At 43.2% G+C, this 22,941-nt stretch overlaps 1 protein-coding gene across 1 annotated transcript; it reads right to left on the minus strand.

The window, feature by feature from the left end:
• Positions 1-1,396: 1,396 nt before the first annotated feature.
• On the minus strand, positions 1,397-11,897 carry FAM71F2 (family with sequence similarity 71 member F2). The gene is given in 6 exon segments (XM_032643573.1): positions 1,397-1,595; positions 6,051-6,121; positions 6,123-6,173; positions 7,721-7,967; positions 8,919-9,103; positions 11,745-11,897. Coding segments are annotated over 6 exon segments (906 nt in total).
• Positions 11,898-22,941: the final 11,044 nt, after the last annotated feature.

Genomic DNA, 22,941 nt, shown 5'->3' on the forward strand with positions numbered 1-22,941 from the left:
AGGCTTAAACCAAGGCAATAGAAATGAGCATGGAGATGTCCTAAATGTTTGTAAACATACCATATTCGGGATACTTTTGAGAGTGGAATGTGTACACATTAATAATGATACTAGAACAACAGGCATAAATTGGGAAGGGTGGTCACCCTTCACATTAGTCTTTTCTAAGTTCTGCTTCTAGATGTCCCTCACCAGCACCAGCAATGTTCAGCTTGTTTGATTGTAACATGCTGAAAGGAAATTTGTTGTTTTAATTTTTATTGGAGGCAGGAAGAAATCAACAAACACTAGGCATCCTCTCAGCTCAGAGTCTTTTCTGACCCAGTCTAGCTAGGATTTACCACTCAGCCCAACTGAGCGTGCATGAGGGGAGGGCAGTCGTGTTCTTTCTCCTTCCATCCCTGTATTACCCACGTGTGAATTATAGGGAAGCAGGTCCTCCAGTCTTGATTTGCAGACCAGGTGGCTCAAACATCATGTCAACCTAAATGGCTTTCCTGTGTCTCCAAAACAGGGCTCAGTATCTCTCCCATATGCTGCCTACAGGCAAGTATCATGTCCATCTGTCTTGTTCTAATATACCCAGCGACTGGTGCAGTGTCTGGCACCTAGCAGGAGCTGGATAAATGCCTACTGAACGCTGTGGTAGTATTCCTCAAGTCAGTATTCCCCATTTGTCCAGAGGTTGGCCAAGGGTCCTGTTCTATCCCTGATATACACAGACACTGTGTCTTCCACTTGGGTTTCATTAGGTCCTGGGTAGGGAGAGTCAATCAATTAGGACTTCCAGTGATGGGGGGTCACCATCTTCCTTGAGAGAAGCCCCATCTTCATTAGCAACCAAAGTTTGCATGGCCAGGATGACCTTTCATAGCTTTACCTTAACACAGGGAATGGGGCAGGAAGACTCACGTTCTTGTTTGAGGTAAGTGGGGCAACACAAAAACATCTCCTAGTTGATCGCCATCATTCTCAGGATTCTTTCACTTTGGGCTTGTAGCAGCCCTGTCTCTGTTTCCCCCATCCCTTTGTAAGAGGAAGTTGGATTGCTCCCCAGGTCCTTTCCTCTGGACTGGCTTTCTTGGCTTTGCTTGGCTGTTTGGGGGTTTCAACTGAGCTAACAGAATGTTTTTTCCAGTTATTTCCCAAGGAGCGAGCTATTGCTCCTAATTAGTCCTTCTCCAGCCCCTCCCCACCTCCACCCCCCATAACACAACCTATAACAATTAGGGACTCACTTGGAGGTTTATTGGTGGAAGTACCGAAGCACCTTGTTATAAACACCATCTTACCTCTCCCATGGTCATCTGGGCCACAATAGGAAAAGAGCATTATAGAAGGTTGTAGCAAGTGGACTGAATGAAGCCTGGGAAGATGACCCTGTCTTGGCTAGGTGTTAGGGTCCCAGGAAGTTCTCTCCTAGGGAACTGGCTACAGGAGCCTGCAGGAAGTGCTCCTCTGGGTTCTCTTGTCCCCAGAGACTGTGGTTCAAGGTGGCTCTCATGGGTATATTCGAATTGACAGGGGATGCCACTGGAGAGGGTGTCTTGTCAGAGCAGTTGAAATTGTCTATTTCAGTGGTGGTATTGGTGTTTCTGGAGTAGCCCAGGATATCGGGGTCATTGAAAGCAATAGAAGAAAAAGAAAGCATTGTTAAGAATCTAATTCTGAAACTTTTAAAATTACGTCTTTTCCAGCATGAGTGCCTTGAACCTAGATCTAAATATGGAAATGATGGGCAGTGACAACACATATTCATGGCATGAGGTACCTACAAGCAACTTGAGCAGAGAAAGCCAAGCGGGAGGGAGGCTGGAGTGAAGGCATCTCTGCTGAAGTGGAACAGATGCCCCTCCAAATCTTAAGCCTTGCTTTTATGTGTTGAGAATGTAACATGTTATGAGTCAAAGGCAAGACCTGAACCCACTGGGACCTGCCTGATGTCCACTATAGCCTGCCAGCTCTCAGCATAAGTGCAAAGAAAACCTCAGACAGTTCTCCAAAACAATAACAACCGAAAAAATAATCACAACCACTTGTGTGTCTAGAAAAACACACACTGGGCTAAAATTTAAAAAAATTTTGATTTTAAGTGAAATACATGCTTATTTTAAATGAAAAACAAAACCTATAAAAAAGCACCCAAAAGAAAATAAAAATCACTCACATTTACTATTCAGAGATAAGTACAGTGAGGTTTTTTTTTCCCCAATGAAATTAATTTTAGGGTTATTTAGCCAGAGACTGGCAATATGGCCTTATATCTAAAAATGTATTTGCCACAAAACACCTAGAAATGCTGGATAAAATATAATCTACACAATTTTAAATGCATTGTTAAACTCACAAAAAGTAAAGTAAAAATCCCAGGGACCAAAATTAAAGATCAGCGAAGTATGAGCTAAAGTGGGGCTGCCTGAGGGACTGGCCAGTCTTGGTGACCCAGGCCTTGGGTTTTTATGGACACGTGACACAGGAGATAAAGTCTTGGGCCAGAGCTAGGTAGGGCATTAACTGAGGTATTTACATAAGTCCAGGACTTTCAAAGCCACCTTCCCGGCACCAGAAAGAAATCTGGGACACCAGAAAGAAATCCATCCAGTGCCACAAGCTCATCTATATCAACTTGGATTCTGGGTCAAAACAAAAGTCTCTGCTGAAAATTCTTATCTTTGGGACTGTCCCAATACTGGTTTGAGGTCTGAAACGATATATGGTACAAGAACTTCCAAGCTGAGAAACTAATATAAAAACTTTTGGGGCTTCCCTGGTGGCGCAGTGGTTGAGAGTCCGCCTGACGATGCAGGGGGCACGGGTTCGAGCGCTGGTCTGGGAAGATCCCACATGCCGCGGAGCAACTAAGCCCGTGCGCCACAACTACTGAGCCTGCGCTCTAGAGCCTGCGCTCTAGAGCCCACGAGCCACAATTACCGAGCCTGTGTGCCACAACTACTGAAGGCCGCATGCCTAGAGCCCGTGCTCGGCAACAAGAGAAGCCACTGCAATGAGAAGCCCGCGCACTGCAGCGAAGAGTAACCCCTGCTCTCCACAACTAGAGAAACCCGTGCACAGCAACGAAGACCCAATACAGGCAAAAATAAATAAATAAATAAAATTTACATTAAAAAAAATTTTTTTTTTCTCCTGAGCCAGTAATATCTCTGATATGGAATCAAACTTACAGTGGCTCTTTGGGGGTTAACCCTTGCCCCTCCAATTTAGGCCAACATGAGTCCCACAGAAAAAGGCCTGTTTGAGAAAAGCTCAGATAAAATATTACAGCTACAGACAGCTCCAGGGCCCACAGGGTGTCAGTATCTGTGTGAGAGGAAGCAGAGAGAAGCAACAGGGCATCTGATGTGCCTGTAAACAGGAGAGCTCCTATATCTCCCGCAGCTTCTCAGTGGAAAGTGCAGCCAGCCGATTTGAGAAGGAAACTGGAAGTAAGTGCAAGGGGTCCGTGGTACAGTCTGCAGAGGCTGGTGAAGTATGTGCCTTAAGAATTCTCAGAACCACCAGAACACTCTCCCTTGCAGGACGCGTCCTCAAACAAGGAAAAACCACTGGAAATGGAATCCAAATTGAGTAGGACAGGAACAACAGAAGCAAAGAAAAGAGAAAGGTCAGGGAAAGATAGGAGAGAGGAACACAGCCCTGGAATCGTAAAAAATACAAGGCCATAAACACTTCACAAAAATGACACAAGAGGGAGCTCGGGAGCCCAAACCAGAAAGCTGCCTTGACCAGCCCCTCACCCGCAAAGGTTCAGGAAAAACGTTCACATCAGAGATCATAATCCAAGGCAACACAAAATTATATAAGGAAGAAAGAGGTTGGGACTTCCCCAGCGGTCCAATGTTTAAGACTCTGCCTGCCAATGCAGCAGGGTGCGGGTTCGATCTAAGATCCTGCATGCTGCCCAAGGTGGCCAAAAATTAAAAAAAAAAGAAAAGAAAAGAGGCTATGAAGCATCCTAAATCCTTACAGACAATGAATGCACACTAAAAAGATGTGCCTGCAAAACAAATGAAAAGTGCAACCTAGCATTTCAAAATGAGCTAAAAGAAGTTAAGACAAGGACAGAACATATGAAAGAACAACTAAGTCAGAATTCAAAATATTTACAGGAATTCCCTGGTGGCCCAGTGTTCAGGACTCTGTGCTCTCACTGTCAAGGGCCGGCTTCAATCCCTGGTTGGGGAACTAAGATCCCACAAGCTGCGTGGTGCAGCCTAAAAAATAAAAATATAAAATATAAATAAAAGATTTACAAATGTGGTGATAAAACTGAGAAAAGAATTAGACACTTCTAAAGAAGTAAAAATTACTTCCTAAATGAAGCCTAAAGCCAGAAAGAACCCAAAAACAAACGAAGCAGATAATGCCCTAAGAGAAACAGAAGGGAAGAAGCAGGAGAGTTTCAAGAATAAAAAAGAGAAAGTGGCAGGTAATTAGATACGCAAAGATGATCCAACATACAAATAGTAAGAGTAGCCAAAGAGGAAAATTTTACATTATAATTCAAGAATACTATCTTGAAGTTGAAAAAAAAAAAAAAAAAAGACTGGAAAGTACATATAAAGGTGCACCATGACCTGGGAGAACTGACCCAGCATGACCACAGCTGGGACCCTGCCCCAGAGCAAGGCTATGAAAGCATTGAGAGAGAGGAGGTGTGGAGAGTCCTTTGTACAGAGCTCCTCCTTCGTTCCCCTCCAGCTGAACCACAGAGGCTTCCTGGGAACACCCAGAGACCTTGAGCAGTGGCCCCTGGGGTCTGGGAGACCCAGTAGGTGGCGGGGCACAACTCCCACCCAGGAAACAATGGAGGGTGGCAGAACCGGGAGAGCAGGTTTCTTTGATGACAGAGTGAAGAGGAGTTGCTTCTGTGTCTAGGAGGCACAGTCCTCCCTCCAGTAGCTGGTCAAAGTCTGAGAGGACATTTCCTGAGGACAAGGTGTCAACTGTACCGGAGAGAAAGAGCCCGCCTCGAGCCACTGTAGACACTACCTGCAAGGACTCCCTTAAAGGTGAGGGGACTCTGACAGCTAGTGCCTGAGTGCATGGACGCCTGCAGAGCCAGGGCCTGATCAGGGGGCCTTGCATTGGGGTGAGGACTTCAAGGAACCCAAGAAAGCTCCTAAGAGAAAAAGCCAGCTTTAAAATCAGGAAACAGAAGGAGAGGAGTGAAGGTCCAGTCCCCACATGAAGGGCCATCTTAATATGAGGCCAAGCTGACTGAAGGGGGGGTGATGTGATCACTTTAGAGTTTTGATAATTTTCAGGCACTGGATGTTTTAATTTCAGAACTGATGCTGCTTTTGCAGTTTAAAGGGACCAAAGAACTCTTTTATATTCTAAGAGGGAGCCCATATATGCTATGGGACCTGCTCAGAGACCAGCTTTTATCCAGGGGCAAGAAGACAACTTCTCCCGCTGAAAAAATTATAAAGGAAAGGAAAAAATTTTGCATTTTGATGATACCCTACAAGTTGTACTTCTTCAATGTATCGACTAAACAATCTTGCTTTGGTTTTCTATCTCTTGTTACAGAAAGAATCTAACACAATGACTTAGTAGATTAGTAAAACTTCGGAGCCAGCAGTGGTCTCCCATGTGGGTTAATGTCTATTCTGTCCATTTTACAGAATAGACAAGTGAGGCAAGGAGGCCTTGGGATTGTCTTACCCAAGGGACCCTTGCGAGTTGGGACTGGAGATAGTCAATATATAACTCCATGAGCCTGCTTTATTAATTTATTCATCCCTCACTCCTTTTACTGAACACATTCCATATGAAAACACTAGGGTTTACCTAGGGACTATTAAGCTCAATCAGCCACTGACCCTGTTCCCAAGGACAGGCTTATAATAAAATTAAGGGGACACGTCACATGCAAAGGTCTAAAGTGAAGAGAAGGAACTGAGATGGGTGGGCAGAGGGTGTCACTGACCGCCGCCCCGCCCCCGCCCCCCGCCCCCCACCCCTCCCCGCACCATGGCTCTGTGCTGCGGGAAGGGATGCCAGCGCTGCCTGCACGGAGGACCCACCTGTCTGCTGTGAGCTGGGACCTTCCTGAGAGATTCGAGAAACAGTCACTGGTCTGCTCGGCTGCCAAGAGCTTTCATGGAGCTTTCACTGGACTGGCAGGATGACAGGAGGCTGCTTCCAGACTGGATGGAGAAATGTGCAGTCAGATGGCCAGGTCTGCTCCCTGATAGCCCTTGGCTTCCTCGGGCCATAACCTTGAAGGAACTCACTTGTGTCTGCCAGCCTAGTCCTGGGAACCTGCTCCTTCAACATCAAGCCCTCGAATCATGAGACCAAAAATGGGGCCCTAGCAGGATCACCTCTCTGCCTGATGGGCTGCTGTGGCTATCTGCCCAGAGCACAGGCTCTGCACCTTGTGAACCAGAGCAGCAGAGCTGACTTTCAAAGTCAGTGATAGAGTGCCTAAAGTATGCCACTTACATGAGACGAGGAAAGTGTTTCCATCCTGAAATCTGAAGGTTTAAGGTTATCCAATCTATCAAGCTTTTCCTTCCTGACCTTCTACCCTAAGCAGGTACTGGGAAAGCCTTCTATGGGTCAAAAGAAAAGAAAAGAAATCCTTAAATAAACAAAAAGGGAAAAGCAAATCCTTAGGGGAAATATTTGCAAAAACTTGAGATTAAAGGCTTAAAAATCCTGATATATAAAAAGCTCTGGTTTACAAATCAATTTAGAAAAATGCAAAGCTGCCAATAGAAAAATGGCCAAAGAACACAAGAGCCAATGCAAAAATAAAAAAGTCAGTGTTCAAATTCATTGAAAAATCAGAGAATCCACTTTTTTTCAGCCTATCACACTAGAAAATTAAAATTTATACTTCTCAATTGTGATAAGGATACAGTGACACAGTCACTCATATTATGGGAGAGAGTATAATTTGGTAGGAACTTTCTGGAAATAATCTGGCAGTATGTATCAAGAGCCTTAAAAATGTCTGTACCCTTTGAATTCTGCTTCTAAAAATCAATTCTGAGAAAACAATCAGAAATGTGGACGATACATAAATGCTTGTTGTAGCATCAGTTACAATAATGAAAAGTCAGAAACAACTCTGAATGTTAAACAACTCTGAATGAATGATGTTAGGGGAATGGTGAAGTAAATTTTAACCCATTCATACAACTGAATAGCATGAAATTACCAAAATGATGTATATAAAGGGCTTCTAAAAGAAATGGAAAAATGCTTATGATATAATCTAAATTGGAAAAAAAAGCAACATTCAGAAATGTATATATATTTAATGTCCTCAAATATATAAATTAAAAATTAAGATGAAAGAATAGAAGGAAATATGCCAAAATGTTCCAAGTGATTGCTTGGGGCTGGAGAGAAGTAGGGGTGATTTTTCTGTAATTTTCTGATTTTCTTCAGTGAGCATTATTATTCCTTTATAACACTGAAGAAAAAAAAAACCCAGCAAAAAACAGCAAACAATTTTTAACTGAGTGAAGTACTTTATAGCTCTTTTTTTGGAAAACAAAATTAATTTACTTTTTATGTCTGTAGACCTCAATTTGGTGTGTGTGTATCATTGACCCTTGAAAAAGAAGTCTGCTCATCCCCACACAACACTAGACTGTAATACCCATCAATTCTCGGGAGGTGATATGTTTCCGATTCCCAGCTGACCCTACGGATCTCTTGGCGGGATCTTGGTGAAACTTACTGTTTCGGTGGAGCTGCAGGGCAACTTGGGCACCAGGCAGTGAGAGAATTGGATTCTCGGGTCTTTTGTGGTGATAGACAGACCTCTCCACAGAATTTTCACCAAGCGGATCCAGAATTGAAACACAGCCTCTGGGTGTTTTTTGTGGAGCCTCAGGTAGTAGATCTTTTCAGTCACTGTCCTAACCCTCAGGATGCGTTGGAGCCGGTCGCAGATTCGTAGCTCCACGTACTTCAGTGGGAGAATCCTAGACACAATCAGGAAATTCCCATGGCAGAGGCATCAGTGATTTTAATCAACCAAGCTGGTGCCTTCCTAGAGCTTGGGTCAACCTCACTAGGTGCTCACCTCTGCTTGGGGGACACCCAAGGGAGAAAGCTCATGGTCTGAGAGTGGGAATGATCACTAAGACCGACTCTTCTCTGATTTCCAGGGCCTTAGTTATTAAAGAATCTGCCCACACCAATAACAATGGCTGAGAGTCGATGTATGATATCTCGTTTAGTCCTCACAACAACCCTTTGATGAAGGAAAGATAAGTAGTATTAATTCCATTTTACAGAATTTAAAACTGTGGCTCAGAGAAGCTAAGTGATTTACCCAAGTTTAGATCTTCTTAAGCAGGAAATGGAACTAAGGTTTTCTGGCTCTATTTTCAGGTCTCCTCCTCCCTAGATCCTGATTAACTGTGCTGAAAGATTAAGAAAATGGACGGAGGTCTCCTATACATCCGGTATTTTTTTTTCAATCTCAACACCTCATAATCCTATTTGACTATCATATCGCTCACCTTTCTTTTTGAAAACCTCTAAGTCAATATTGGCAAAAAAAAACATAAGCAAAAGGAAGCCAAGATTCTCAAAAACTAGGCCGAGACAGGGATTGGTGCTCTAGCACAGCACCAAGCACAGCGCTTGGTACACATAGATACTAAGTAAATACTTGTTAAATGAATGAATGAAGTCTGTATAGTTCATCAGCTAAAGAACACTGTCCTTTCTTCTCAGCTAAAGTCCAGCAAAAACTAACACAACATTGTAAAGCAATTTTACTCCAATTAAAAAAAGAAAATTATGTTGCTAAAAAAAAACAACACAAAGGCCACAAAATAAAAAAATAAATAAGTAAAGTCCAGCTGCAAAACAACGCAGTCATTCATCCTGCCCCTTCCGGGCCCCTCCCTCAAGCCTTTCTTTACCTGCTGAGGGTGATGACTGGGGCACTATCAGGTGTGCTCCAGGTGGAAAACTGACCCTGGGGCCAGGTGACATTGGCCATCAGGAGGACGTTGGGGAGTGGCAAGGAGGGCACTGAGGAGGTCACCCCGAGGATCACAGTGGTAGACCCGTCACAGACATCCATCCAGTTCCCGGGTTTAGCGACCTAGAAATCAGCCCCAGGTACATGGGTCAGAGAGAAGCAGAAGACAGGGGTGGAAGGTTACAGATGCTAGAAAACGGCTCTTCAACTTGGCGACAGGCTTAGAGCACCTGTGCTTCTTGCAGGTGTGTGGCACACTGGACTGGGTCATGACCTGAATCTATCTTTCCTGTGGGTCTCCCCAGAGAGACTTAGAGTCCTTTGCATTTTACTAATTTTAAAAGGATGCACTAGTAAGAAGCCAGCACAGATTCCTTCCTTCCTTCCTTCCTTCCTTTTTCTTTCTTTCTTTTTCTTCCTTCCTTCCTTCCTTTCTCTCTCTCTCTCTTTCTTCATTCATTCATTTATTGGCTGTGTTGTGTCCCTGTTGCTGCATGCGCGCTTTGTCTAGTTGTGGCGAGTGGGGTCTACTCTTCGTTGCTGTGCGCGGGCTTCTCACTGCGGTGGCTTCTCTTGTTGCGGAGCATGGGCTCTAGGCGCGCGGGCTTCAGTAGTTGTGGCGTATGGGCTCCAGAGCACAGGCTCGGCAGTTGTGGAGCATGGACCCAGTTGCTCCGCGGCATGGAGGATCTTTCCGGAGCAGGGATCAGACCCGTGTCCCCTGCATTGGCAGGCAGACTCCTATCCACTGCGCTACCAGGGAAGCCCCAGCACAGGTTTCTAATGGTCTGAAAGGGAGACTGTGAGAAGAAATTTCCAGAAGGGGAGGAAAGTGAGGAAAGAGCTGAGGGGAGCTTCTCCCAAGATGAGGGAGTGCCAGGCTTGTTGCTGGGTCTTGAGTGTAATAAGGACCTGTTCTCTTGCAGCACTCGGGGCTGTGGCAGGACAGGGAGATGGATGCCTGGCACTGGGGCACAGTGTCTTAGCTAAGACACCCCTACCTCACTCTCCAGGGCGGGCAGAGAAGCACCAGGTCTGTAGCCTCTAAGGAACCACAGGGACCAGGGTAAGGAACATCTGAGGAGTGACCCCTGCATTCCCAAGACCGGAGGGCCTTCTCCCAATATCCTAGGCTTTGTAAGACCATCGGGGCCATTCACAGCCCGTGGTGGAACTGGGGACCAGGCGAAAGCCCCAGGAATGACTGAAATGTTAGTTCCCACAAGCCTGAGTAGATGGTGCCCCAAGAAAAGTGAATTTTGATTTTTGAAAAAAAAAAAAAGAACATTTCTTGGAGCCCATGTTGTGGAATGAAATTCATATGTGCTACAAAACACAGAGGGCCACACACACTGAGAGTAATAAGTAAATGTTTGCGGGTGATGTTTCTTGGCGGTGACGATAGTGACGGTGATGCTGAGGGGAGGGAAGGGAGGGAACAGCATAAGTTCAAGGCCACTTTTAGCTCTGCCGAGGGCCAGCTTCAGCAGGCAGTCTTTCCCCCTCCCTGGCACAGTCTGAGTCTCTCGCTGCCTGAGTCACCTAGCGTCCATCCAGAGAATCTAAAGTTTTAATACTAGGCCAAAGAGAACATATTAGGAGAATAAACCTGCCGCCATCATCTCACACCCAAGGACATGACTAGAATTTGATACCTTGAGTCTGGATTTCCCACGATACTGCTAATTCTCCTCTGAGTGTGTGTTAGACATGAGCACGCCCCCCCCCCCACGCCCCCCATGCTGCCAGCTGATCGCCCAGCTCTGCAGCTCCCTGGGGTGGTGCAGGGACCAGAGAGCACTAGGAGCCATGAACCTTTGGGGGACCTCGTCAGAGAGTAGCTCGCTGCTCTGTGAATTCAACTCCACCGAATGGATTCCTGACTGCAGACCCTCCAGTGCATTCCAGCCTCCTGCCTTCACCCAGGAACTTGAAGTCCCTCTGCCTGGAAGGTCCTCCCCCTGCTCTTCTACCAAAGTCTCAGCAAGGCCTGAAAGAACGGCTTACGACCCCGTCTTCTGGGAAGCCTTCCACAACTGCCCAACAGCTACCATTTTATACTATGTCCTTTAAACCCACAAATTCACAAGCTTCTTGTCCAGGGACACTATCTGATCTCTCTTTGCATCTCCTGCCTCTCACACAGCTTGCTGACTGGTTATGCCATACCTGCAACGGAGCACAGGTGGTCACCAGCCAGACCACTGGAGGGAAGTGGGTAGCACTTTGGCGAGATGTCACACGGATTGAAATGACCGCCCTGCACTCCTGGTGTCTCCATGCTTCCCAGGCCACAAACACTCACTTCCATAGGTCATATTACTACTCTTCTGGGGGATGGTAGAATCTGGGCAAGGCTAATTTATCCAGGGACCTTGGTCTCAGGCAAGGGTATTTGTATAATAATATCCCAGAAAGAAGGTTGGGTTTCAGAGCAGGGACTACAGCTGCTTTCATCCCCTCTAATCAGCCAGTGTGGACTAGCGGCCCCGGGAGGGTGCCTATGAACTCTGCCTGGAGAGTGGGTTCTGCTGTCTCCTGCAGGTGTAACTCTATTTCCCGAAAGCATTTGACCTGCAGGGAGTCCCGTGATGCTGTGGGCACAAACTGAGGTGAACTCGGGACCCAGACCCTCTCGTTTCTCTGGCTTTCCTGGCTTCTTCCTCCTCCCCAGGGCTTTCAGAGGCCTTGGCATCTTTGGACCAATCCCCGGGAACAGGTTTGGAAAGGGAAGGAGAGCTGGCCCTGAGCTGCACAAGGGTACCTGGATAAAGTTGCTTTCAAACACCACCGAGTCAGAGAACAAGTTGAATTCTGGAGAATGAATCAGTTGACAGAGGAGGCCGTCTTCCACCCCAAGTTCCACTCCAGGGCCTGGTTCCATGACCTCAGGTGGGAGGCTCCGAATTTTACTCATTGGTTCTTGGGAAGGATGGGCTGGGGAACATCCCTGGGGTTCCACTCAGACCCAGCCCAACTCCACGGTGTTGGTGTGGCCACCACTCCCCCACCTCCACAGCTCCACCTCCCCTCCTGACTTACCGGCTGTCCCCCAGGCTGGGAAGGGCCTGTCGGCTCACAATGGCAGGAATGACATCAGGGAATGTGATGGGTAACAACAGGAAAGGGAAAAAAAAAGGAGAGGCAAGGAAGGACTTGGGGGTGAGCAGGGTGTTTTTCTCGCCTTTCATACTCACTACAAACTAGCAATAATGTAGCCTGCTCCATTTTGTTTTGGGTTTTTTGGGGTTTTTTTTTGCGGTACGCGGGCCTCTCACTGTTGTGGCCACTCCTGTTGCGGAGCACAGGCTCCGGACGCGCAGGCTCAGCGGCCATGGCTCACGGGCCCAGCCGCTCCGCGGCATGTGGGATCTTCCCGGACCAGGGCATGAACCCGTGTCCCCTGCATTGGCAGGCGGACTCTCAACCACTGAGCCACCAGGGAAGTCCAGCCTGCTCCATTTTTCAGTCAATCTCCCCACACAGGAGGAAAACAATTCTCCCAAGGTTATGGCCAGACTACGAGCTGCCACAGCAGCAAGGGAGGCTATCGGGAAACCCACAGCCTTCAATCCTCCCCACTCAGGGCAAAGGCTCTCACAAAAATTTTCACTGTAAATGTGACCTGTTCGCCTGATGTCAGGCCCTCACTGGGCCAGGAGAGCTCAGGATGGGGCCCGCAGTTCAGCCCAATCTTCCCTCCCCCATCTCATGGGATAATTTTCTTTTTATTCTTTTTTTTTTTTTTAACACCAGGCTATTAACAAACCAAAGAGGTTTATTTATTTGGAAACTGTGAGCAAATGAGGAAGTGTGATACAGTGTATGCTGGAGCATCACAAAAAAGACCATGAGAACCAACTGTTAAATCTCCAGGAATTTTAATGAGTCAGTTGTTAAACACAGCCATTGTTAAAAATTTAATAATATAGGGCTTCCCTGGTGGCGCAGTAGTTGAGAGTCCACCTGCCGATGCAGGGGACACGGGTTCAAGCCCTGGTCTGGGAGGATCCCACACGCTGCGGAGCAACTAAGCCCGTGCGCCACAACTACTGAGCCTGCGCTCTAGAGCCCATGCTCCACAACAAGAGAACCCACCGCAATGAGAAGCCCATGCACTGCAATGAAGAGTAGCCCCTGCTCGCCATAACTAGAGAAAGCCTGCACCCAGCAATGAGAACCCAGTGCAGCCAAAAAATAAACAAAGAAATTTATTAATAAACAAAACAAAACGTGTATACTTAGACGTATTATACATATATATTTTCCCTCGGAAAGCTGGTTGTTAAACATTTACTATCACACCATTGTGGTGGCACCAACTCCTCCCCTCCCACTGCAGTCTCCTGTCCCTAGTATCAGGACAAGAAACTTTCACTTAAAGACTTCTTCAGGTTGCATGAAGTTGAGGAGGGATGAGCCATCAGTTATCCCTCTCAGACTTCAGCTATACAGCTACAGGCTCTCTCACTTTGGCGCTTATTCAAGGAAAAAGCCCAAGGGGTTAAGTTAGTTCTCTTGTCTTTTAGACTCTCAAGACACACACTGCTGTAGTCCACACACGACCGGTGTTAAATCTCCTGGTGTTTCTCTTATCATCAGGAGGGAAACCTGCTTCTCAGTGTTTTCCCAAAGCTGTTGCATCAGAAGCGGGAGCTTATATCTCATTAGCTCATTTCTTCTTAAGACTTGCTCATTAGAAGAGAAAACTTTTCCTTTTTATTGATGCAAAGTCTATAATACCAGGCATCTAAACATTCCAACACACTTAAGGTTATTTCTTTTGCTTTCTTAATTACAGTGCTCTCTGTGCTTGACATTTTTTCTCCTTTCCTTGTAACAAAAAATAGGAAATTTCTCTTACAATGTTTGTAGCATAAACCAAAAATTTAAATGACACAGAGAACATCAGTATGACCACATGTGCTAGAGTACCTCACTTACTTGTGTAGAAAGATCTAGTGTGAAATAAGTAGAATATTCACTGCAACATTGTTTGCAGTAACAAAAACCCATCAACAGGGCACCAGTTAAATTATGATACAAACCCTAACCTTAACCCTAACCATAACCCATATGATGTAATTTTTTTTTTTTAATTTATTTTTGGCTGCGTTGGGTCTTCATTACTGCATGCGGGCTTTCTCTAGTTGTGGCTCGCAGGCTCTAGAGCGCAGGCTCAGTAGTTGTGGCGCTCCAGCTCAGTTGCTCTGCAGCATGTGGGATCTTCCCGGAACAGGGATAGAACCCATGTCCCCTGCATTGGCAGGCAGATTCTTAACTACTGCGCCACCAGGGAAGTCCTGATGTAATGTTTTGCAGCCAATGAAAGAATAAGGTAGCTTTATACATACTGATATGGAATGATTACCAAGACCTATTAAGTTAAAACAAGATGCAGAACAGTATATCTAGTATGCTATCACTTGGGTAAAAAGAATTTTAAAAGAATATATATCCATATCTTCTTTGAACATGCTTGAACATGCCCAGAAATTTCTGGGAGGATAAAAATGCGGTTGCCTTGGGAGGGGTAGGGCATTGGTAACTGTGGTGAAAAAAAGGACTTATTTTTCACAGTACACATATTTTTGTCGGTTTGAGTTATTTACTATGAGCCTGTATTTCCTCTTTAAATAAATAAATTTTAAAATAAAAAGCGTTAAAGAAATATCCTGTGTATGGCTCTACAAATATTTACTGAGAAGCTACTATGTACAAGGTATGCCACATACTGGAAGAATCACTACAACACTAAATGTAGTCTGATCAGAGTTGTGGACATGGTCAGGGCTGTCTTAGCTACATATTTGAAGAAATAATGGTGGGAACCTTTCCAAATATAATAAAAAATGTAGACCTATATCTATACAAAGAATAAGAACATTATAAATTGTAAATATGTAAGTAAAATTTTAAAATATATATTGCATATAATTTTTAAAGTTCTTTAAATAACAATTGTTTAAAAATTACAACAATGTAATATGTAACATCAATTTTGGAACACATGTAGAAGTAACATACATGACAAGAATGGCACAGAGGATGAGAAGGAAGAAATAAAAGTGTACTGTTGCATGGCTCTGACATTATACATAAAGTAGTATAATACTACTTGAAGGTAGACTATAATAAGTTAAAGATGTCTATTGTAAACCCTAGAATACAGGAACCATTAAAAAAAATTAAACAGAAAGGTATAACTGACAAATCAATAGTGGAGGTAAAATAGAACACTGAAGAATTCTCAGTTAATCCAAAAGAAGAAAGAAAAGAAGAAAAAACGAAACAAAGAACAGAAGAAACTTAGAAAAAAGAATAACAAGATGATAGATTTAAACTCAACTTTATTGATAATTATAATAAATGTAAATAGCCTAAATACTCCAGTTAAAAATCATATATTGGGACTTCCCTGGTGGGGCAATGGATAAGACTCTGTGCTCCCAATGCAGAGGGCCTGGGTTCAATCCCTGGTCAGGGAACTAGATCCCACATGCATGCCGCAACAAAGAGTTCGCATGCCACAACTAAGGAGCCCGCCTGCCACAACTAAGACCTGGTGCAACCAAATAAATAAATACATAAATATTTTTTAAAAATCACATATTGTCTGTATAAAAAACACAGCTATGTACAAGAAATCCACTTAAAATATAAAGAAATAAGTTAAAAAGTCAAAGGCTAGAGTAAGATAAACTACACAGCCACTAATCATATGTCAGCTGGAGTGGCTATATTAATAACATACAAAGAGGACTCCATGACAAGGAATAATGCAAGTAATAAAGGACATTTTTAAAAGATAAAGAGGTTAATTTATTAAGACAAAACAAACCTAATGTATATACATCCAATAACACAGTTTCAAAGGCATGAAAACAAAAACTGATAGAACTAAAAGGAGAAATAGACGAATCCATAATTAGGGTCGGATATCTCATCATTCCTTTCTCAGAAATTCACAGAACAAGTAGACAGAAAAATCAATAAGAATACAGAACACTTGAATAACTATTAACTAACTTTATTTAATTGATACTTAGAGAACACTTCACTCAACAATGGCAGAATCCACATTCTTTTCAAGTGTACATTAAACGTTCACCAAGGGACTTCCCTGGTGGCACAGTGGTTAAGAATCTGCCTGCCAATGCAGGGGACATGGGTTCGATCCCTGGTCCGGGAAGACCCCACATGCCACAGAGCAACTACTGAGCCTGCGCTCTAGATCCCGTGAGCCACAACTACTGAGCCCATACGCCACAACTACTGAAGCCTGCGTGCCTAGAGCCTGTTCTCCGCAACAAGAGAAGCCACCACAATGAGAAGCACATGAACCACAATGAAGAGTAGCCCCCGCTCGCCACAACTAGAGAAAGCCCGCATGCAACAACAAAGACCCAATGCAGCCAAAAATAAAATAAATAAAAATAAATAAATTTATTTTAAAAAATTCACCAAGGTATACCATACGCTGAGCCATAAAACAAGTCTTGATAAATTTTAAATAATTAAGATTACAGGGCGTATGTTTTCTTATAATGGAATTAAACTGAACATCAATAAAAGAAAAATATTTGGAAATGTCAAGTTATTTGCAAATTAAACAACATATTTCTAAATAACCCATCACTGAAGAAAAAATCACAAGGGAAATTATAAAATATCTTTCATAAAATGAAAACACAATATATCAAAAAATTTGAGATGCAACTAAAGCAGTGCTTAGAGGGAAAATTATAGCTTTATATGCTCATAGCAGAAGTCCAAAAATTGATTATCTAAGCTCCATCTAAAAAAGCTAGAAAAAAGAACAAATTAAATTAAATAGAATAAAGTAAATAATAAAGAGAAGAAATTGATGAAATAGAAAATGGACAGAGAAAAATCAATGAAACCAAAAGTTAAAATTTTTTTAAAGAGCAATAAAATTTATAAAAATTGAGAAACCTGTAGCTAGCAGGATCTAAAATAAAGAGAAAAAACACAAATTGCCAATCCAGAAAAGAGGAGATAACAGAGTTTGGGGATTTAAAAAGTATAATAAGGAAATAGTTTTAATAACTTAATGCCAATAAATTTGGCAACTTAGGCTTCCCTGGTGGCGCAGTGGTTGAGAGTCTGCCTGCCGATGCAGGGGACACGGGTTCATGACCCGGTCCGGGAAGATCCCACATGCAGCGGAGAGGCTGGGCCTGTGAGCCATGGCTGCTAAGCCTGCGTGTCCGGAGCCTGTGCTCCGCAACGGGAGAGGCCACAACAGTGAAAGGCCCGTGTACCGCAAAAAAAAAAAAAAATTTGGCAACTTAGATGTGCTATACAAATGGCATCACATAGAAATTACTAAAACTGACTTAGAAAAAACTTTGAGTTTTATTTATTATATTTTTAAAATTTATTTATATTTATTTATTATTTTTTGGCTGTGTTGGGTCTTTGTTGCTGCACGCAGGCTTTCTCTAGTTGCGGCTAGCAGGGGCTACTCTTCATTGCAGTGCACAGGCTTCTCATTGTGGTGGCTTCTCTTGTTGTGGAGCATGGGCTCCAGAGTGCGTGGGCTTCAGTAGATGTGGCGCGTGGGCTCAGTAGTTGTGACCCATGGGCTCTGGAGCGCAGGCTCAGTAGTTGTGGCGCACGGGCTTAGTTGCTCCACAGCATGTGGGATCTTCCCGGACTAGGGCTCGAACCCGTGTCTCCTGCATTGGCAGGGCGGATTCTTAACCACTGCGCCACCAGGGAAGCCCCTTTGACTGACTTCTAAAAAACTGATTTAGGAAAAATCAAATATATGCATCCATCAAAGATACTGAATTTGTTATCGCACCACAAATAAAACTCTAGGCCCACACAGCTTCACTGGAGGAGCCTAACAAACATTTAAGGAATAATGTCAATGTAATACAAACTCAGGAAACAGAGTAGGAAATAGTTCTCAACTTGTTTTATGAATCCAGCATTACCAAAACGAGATAAAGACAATGCAAGAAAAGAAAGCAACACACCTCAGACCAGCATTACTTGTGAACATAGACACAAAATTCCTTATCAACACCACAGAAGGAGAGATATATCATGTTCATGAACTAGAAGATTCAATATTAAGATGACAATTCACCCCAAATTGATCTGTAGATTCAATAAAATCCCAATCGAAATTCCAGAAGGCTGGGACTTCCCTGGTGGCGCAGTGCTTAAGAATCCACCTGCCGATGCAGGGGTCAGGGGTTCGATCCCTCATCCAGGAAGATCCCACATGCCACAGAGCAACTAAGCCCGTGTGCCACAACTACTGAGCCTGCGTTCTAGAGCCCACAAGCCACAACTACCGAGCCTGCGTGCCACAACTACTGAAGCCCACGCGCCTAGAGCCCGTGCTCCACAAAAAGAGAAGCCACAGCAGTGAGAAGCACGTGCACCACAACGAAGAGTAGCCCCCGCTCACTGCAACTAGAGAAAGCCCACGTGCAGCAACGAAGACCCAACGCAGCCAAAAATAAAATGAATAAATAAATTTATTTTTAAAAAGTCCAGAAGTCTTTTAAAAATAGACATTATAAAAGGAAAAGATTGATTATAGGCATTTTTAAAAATAAAATTTTGAACAAGTAACACATTCACACATACAAACATCAAAAAGTATCAAAAGGGAGACGAAGAGTCTCCTTCCCACCCCTGTCATTGGCTCAGTTCCCATCTTTCTCCCACAATGAAGCCATTGCTGTCATCTCTCATTTTTCTTTTTAGACAATGTTTCTACATATTTATGCCAATATAGTACATTTAACTTTTCCTACCCCTTCTTACATAAATATTCTAATTCTAATAAGTCTTATGAACATAACGTTCTCCAATTTAGAATTCCTCAGATTACATAAAACTACCTGCTTTTATCAATTATTTAATTCTGCATTTCATATTAAGCAAAAGGGGAAAAGAAGTCCAAATTGACCTCATACTTTTACAATATAGATATGCCTGATGTGTATGGACAAGGTCTAGGAGAAAAGGGTAATAAAAAAAAAACAGTAATAAAGACAGCATTCAAGTGATGAATTATGAGTTAAGTTGGTATATGTTTGCCATGTAAAGCAAGTCAAGTTTGTTGGCATTACTGATATTCTATGAGCAAAGCAGCATGTAAAATAAACATCGTAAGTTATAGCCATTTTATAATTTTAATTTTGTTACAGGAAGTTTGCTTAGAAACAAAATCTCACATGTGCCCACATAAGAATTACCTCAGGGGTGAAAAAGCTCACTGTTGACCTATTTTGCTGTACTGAATTTTGGGGAATCCTTGAAAAAGAAAAAAAATCGTGCTGTAGACAAAAGAGCTGCATACTGGAAATATGGACCACCAATTAATTCAGTGATATTGTCTAAGTCATTTAGTTTCCTTCTATTTCCTCTGTAGTAAAATGAAAAGACGCCGTCCAATACACTAGCCACTAGCCACATGTGATTACTGAGCACTTGAAATGTGGCTAATCGAAATGCGGAAGTGTTGTAAGTATAAAATACTCACCAGTACAAATACACACTTAGTACAAAAATAATGTAAGACATCTCATTAACTTTTTATGTTGATTACATAATGAAATATTTTTAATATATTGGGTTTACTAAAATTTGTTTAAAATACCTTTTCTTATTTTTCTTTTCAATGTGACGACCACTAGACAATTTTAAATAATATATGTGGCTTGCGTTATATCTTTACTGGTCAGTGCTAAACTAGATCATATCTTCCAGTCCTTAATCTTCTGATACCTACCTTAAGCTTTAGCTGCAGCCCTTCCAACCCAGAAAGCATCACACAGCATACACTTGAAGTATTTCCTTCCTTTCCTTCCATTCCACGAGATAGCACTAGAGTTAAGGTTTCAAGCTAATAATTAATATATATTTTAAAATATTTAAATACATGCAGTTTTCTAAATATGTTGTGCTTAGTTTCATCTCCATGCCCTTCCTCACACTGTTTGCTCTACTGGGAAACTTTTTCCTAACTCGATAGCCTATTCATTTTTTAAAATTCAGATCCTCTGGGAATTCCCTGGCAGTCCAGTGGTTGGGACTCTGCGCTTTCACTGCCGTGGGCCAGATTCAGTCCCTGGTCAGGGAACTAAAATCCTGCAAGCCACATGGTTTGGCCAAAATAAAAAGATTAAAAATTAAATAAAATAAAATTCAGATCCTCTAAGAAGCTTTTCCTTAACATCCATCTCCTGCCGTAAATAACTTTACATAGCCACTGTCCTATACACATTATTCTATAATAAAACCATGAAATATTATGTTTATATGCATCCCCCCTTTCATCTTGTGTATGTTATCTGAGGTAGGTAGTGATGAGCTCTTAGTCAATGCCTGGCACCCAGTAGGGGCTGTAAATAATGTATCAGTCAGGATAGGCAAAGTTAGCAAAAAACCCTACGTCCCAGTAGCTTAAGACAACAAAGGTTTTTTTCTCATGTACACTACATGTTCATCAGGAACCAGTTGAGAGCTCTACTCCATGGCATCCTCACTCCAGGACCTACACTAATGAACAGTTCCATTTGGAGCATTGCTGGTCACTGTGGCAGAAGGAAAAAGAGGGCATTGGAGGTTTTTGAACCTGTGCTTAAATGCTCCAACCTAGAACTGACACAAGTCACTTCTACTCACAGCTTATTGGCTGGAACTAATTACATGGCCCCATCCAACCACAAGGATGTCAGGAAGTACGATTCTATCGTGTGCTTGGAAGACAAGGGCAGAAATATTTGGGGAACATTAATGAGGACTAATGACCCTGCTAGTCAGTATTATCTCCCAGCTCACTATTCCTCGGCAGGTGGAATATATTCACTATATGTTCCCCCCCACCAAAGGAAACAACCCAAGAGTTCCCTATAGTCACAACGTCAAGTTCAAATTAAAGAATCTGAGCGATGCACAGTAGTTCCTATACCAGTTTCAGATGTGGCGTGAGCTAGAGAACTATAATCTAAAAAGACAAGCCATGTGCTACACACCTAATATACACTGGTGGAACAGGGACAGGATAAATGCAGTAAGGAGAGAGGGGACAAGTGGGAGACACAGCAGCCTAGTGATTGTGACGTTCCACTCTGCAGATGTGATGAAAGCCCCTTACCCTGTGGGAAGGGAATATTTCTTGACTAGCCCCCAATTCTTTTTCTTGGTAGGGCATCCTTAGGCAATCGTTCTGTTTGAAGCTGCGAAGATTTCAGGGTTGTTGTTGCAGCATGACCTAATTTGACCTGACTGATATGGAGATTGGAATCTAAAGGGGGGTGTTGCATACTACAAAAACACAAAAACAAAAAACCCTAATATGTATGACAATAACATGTGGAGGGCAGCAGAGAAATCTTATTGGAGGCTGGAAGGATGGCAACCCATGTCATATGGTAGCAAAGTATTTGGTAAACCTGTTGCCTGCAGTAACTTAGAAGTCATACTTTAATAATCTACCTAATAAACTAGGAGAAAGCATCAGATAACAGAATTTTAGCAGCAGGAATTGTATACAATTGGTTGCATTGACAAAGCACTGCAGGATGAGTTCAGAAGAGAACTGGCCAGCTTACAAGTAGCCATAGGGATCCAGAGAGACTACAGAAATCATACTGGTTCACAGAAGCAACTGCTTCTCATCCCTAAGTGGGAATAGATAAAATGGAGAAGTGTTTGGAGTGACAAAAGTCACTCATATGACAATTCAAACTCTAGTGACAATTCAAACTCAGCTTTGTAGAGAGGGTGACCAACCATCCGGGTTTGCCCAGAACTGTCCGAGTTTTAACACTGAAAGTCCTGCAACCCTGCCAGGCACAGGGACAGCTGCTTACCCTACTCATAAGAAAGATCAAAACAACGGTATGGCCATCATATCTTTTTTAAAACCTCTGAGCAGTTTAAATTGTTTTAGAGCCAAGACCTCATTAAGGCCGTGGCACCCAGTAAACCATTTCAATTAAGCTAAACTGCTTGGGGAAGAGACTTCAGGTGCAGCTCTCCAACTGAAAAGATCAAAGTGCCCCAAAGTAATTGGGGAGGCATGAGAATGAGTAAAGACATCAAATTTAAGAAATATGTCTAGAAAAGGGCAGCTACTGTCACATGACACTGCCTGAAATCAGATAAAAAGCCAACTATATTTTTGAGAGTACTGTTACCAACACAAGGCACATAGCCCAGCCAACCACAAAAGACCAGGGAGTACAATCTTATCATGTGCCCAGAAGGTGGGAAGCTGGAAATATTTGTAAACAGCTCTAATGACTACCATAGTGCAATAAATGATGCCCAAACCACTGGTTTCTAGGGTAGTGGCACTTAAGCTTAAGAACACTCAGGAAGTAAAACTGACTTAGCACAGGACACCATGCACCATTCTTACCCTTTGGCAAAAGTAAATCAAACTCACCGTAAACAAAATGATGTGTACACCAACACGAGTGTGTAAATTACCATAGGCAGAGGAGGGAATGTGCTTCAACATGGGGTGGGGATGGAGGAGGGGTGAATTGAAGGAAAAAAAAAAAGACCTCTATTTTTATGGAAAGGCCAAGTCGCTAGGTCTGGGAGAGCAGAAACAATCATCTGTGAGGTCCACACATTTTACCAGCTGACCTGGAGAACAATCAGAACTGAGTAGTCAGTCTGGTAGATAAGAACGTAGACAAAAAAGCCATGGCCTGCTGGACTGGTAGTCTTCTTTTCTCCAGAGACTGAAGGTGAGGGGCTGGAAGAAATGATCATTTTTCTTTTTCTTTAGATATGGACAGAGTCAAGAGAGAACTATAATGGCCTTGGCCTAGGCTCAGAAAACTGGTTAATACAGGGCAGACCCAAGCACGCCGGCCTCCAAGTTCAGAGGTTTATTTACCTTGTATTTTTTTTGTTTGGTTTGGTTTTTTGGTTTTTTTGGCCACACCATGAGG

Source organism: Phocoena sinus, chromosome 9 (genome assembly GCF_008692025.1).
Source record: "Phocoena sinus isolate mPhoSin1 chromosome 9, mPhoSin1.pri, whole genome shotgun sequence".
Classification (NCBI taxonomy): domain Eukaryota; kingdom Metazoa; phylum Chordata; class Mammalia; order Artiodactyla; family Phocoenidae; genus Phocoena; species Phocoena sinus.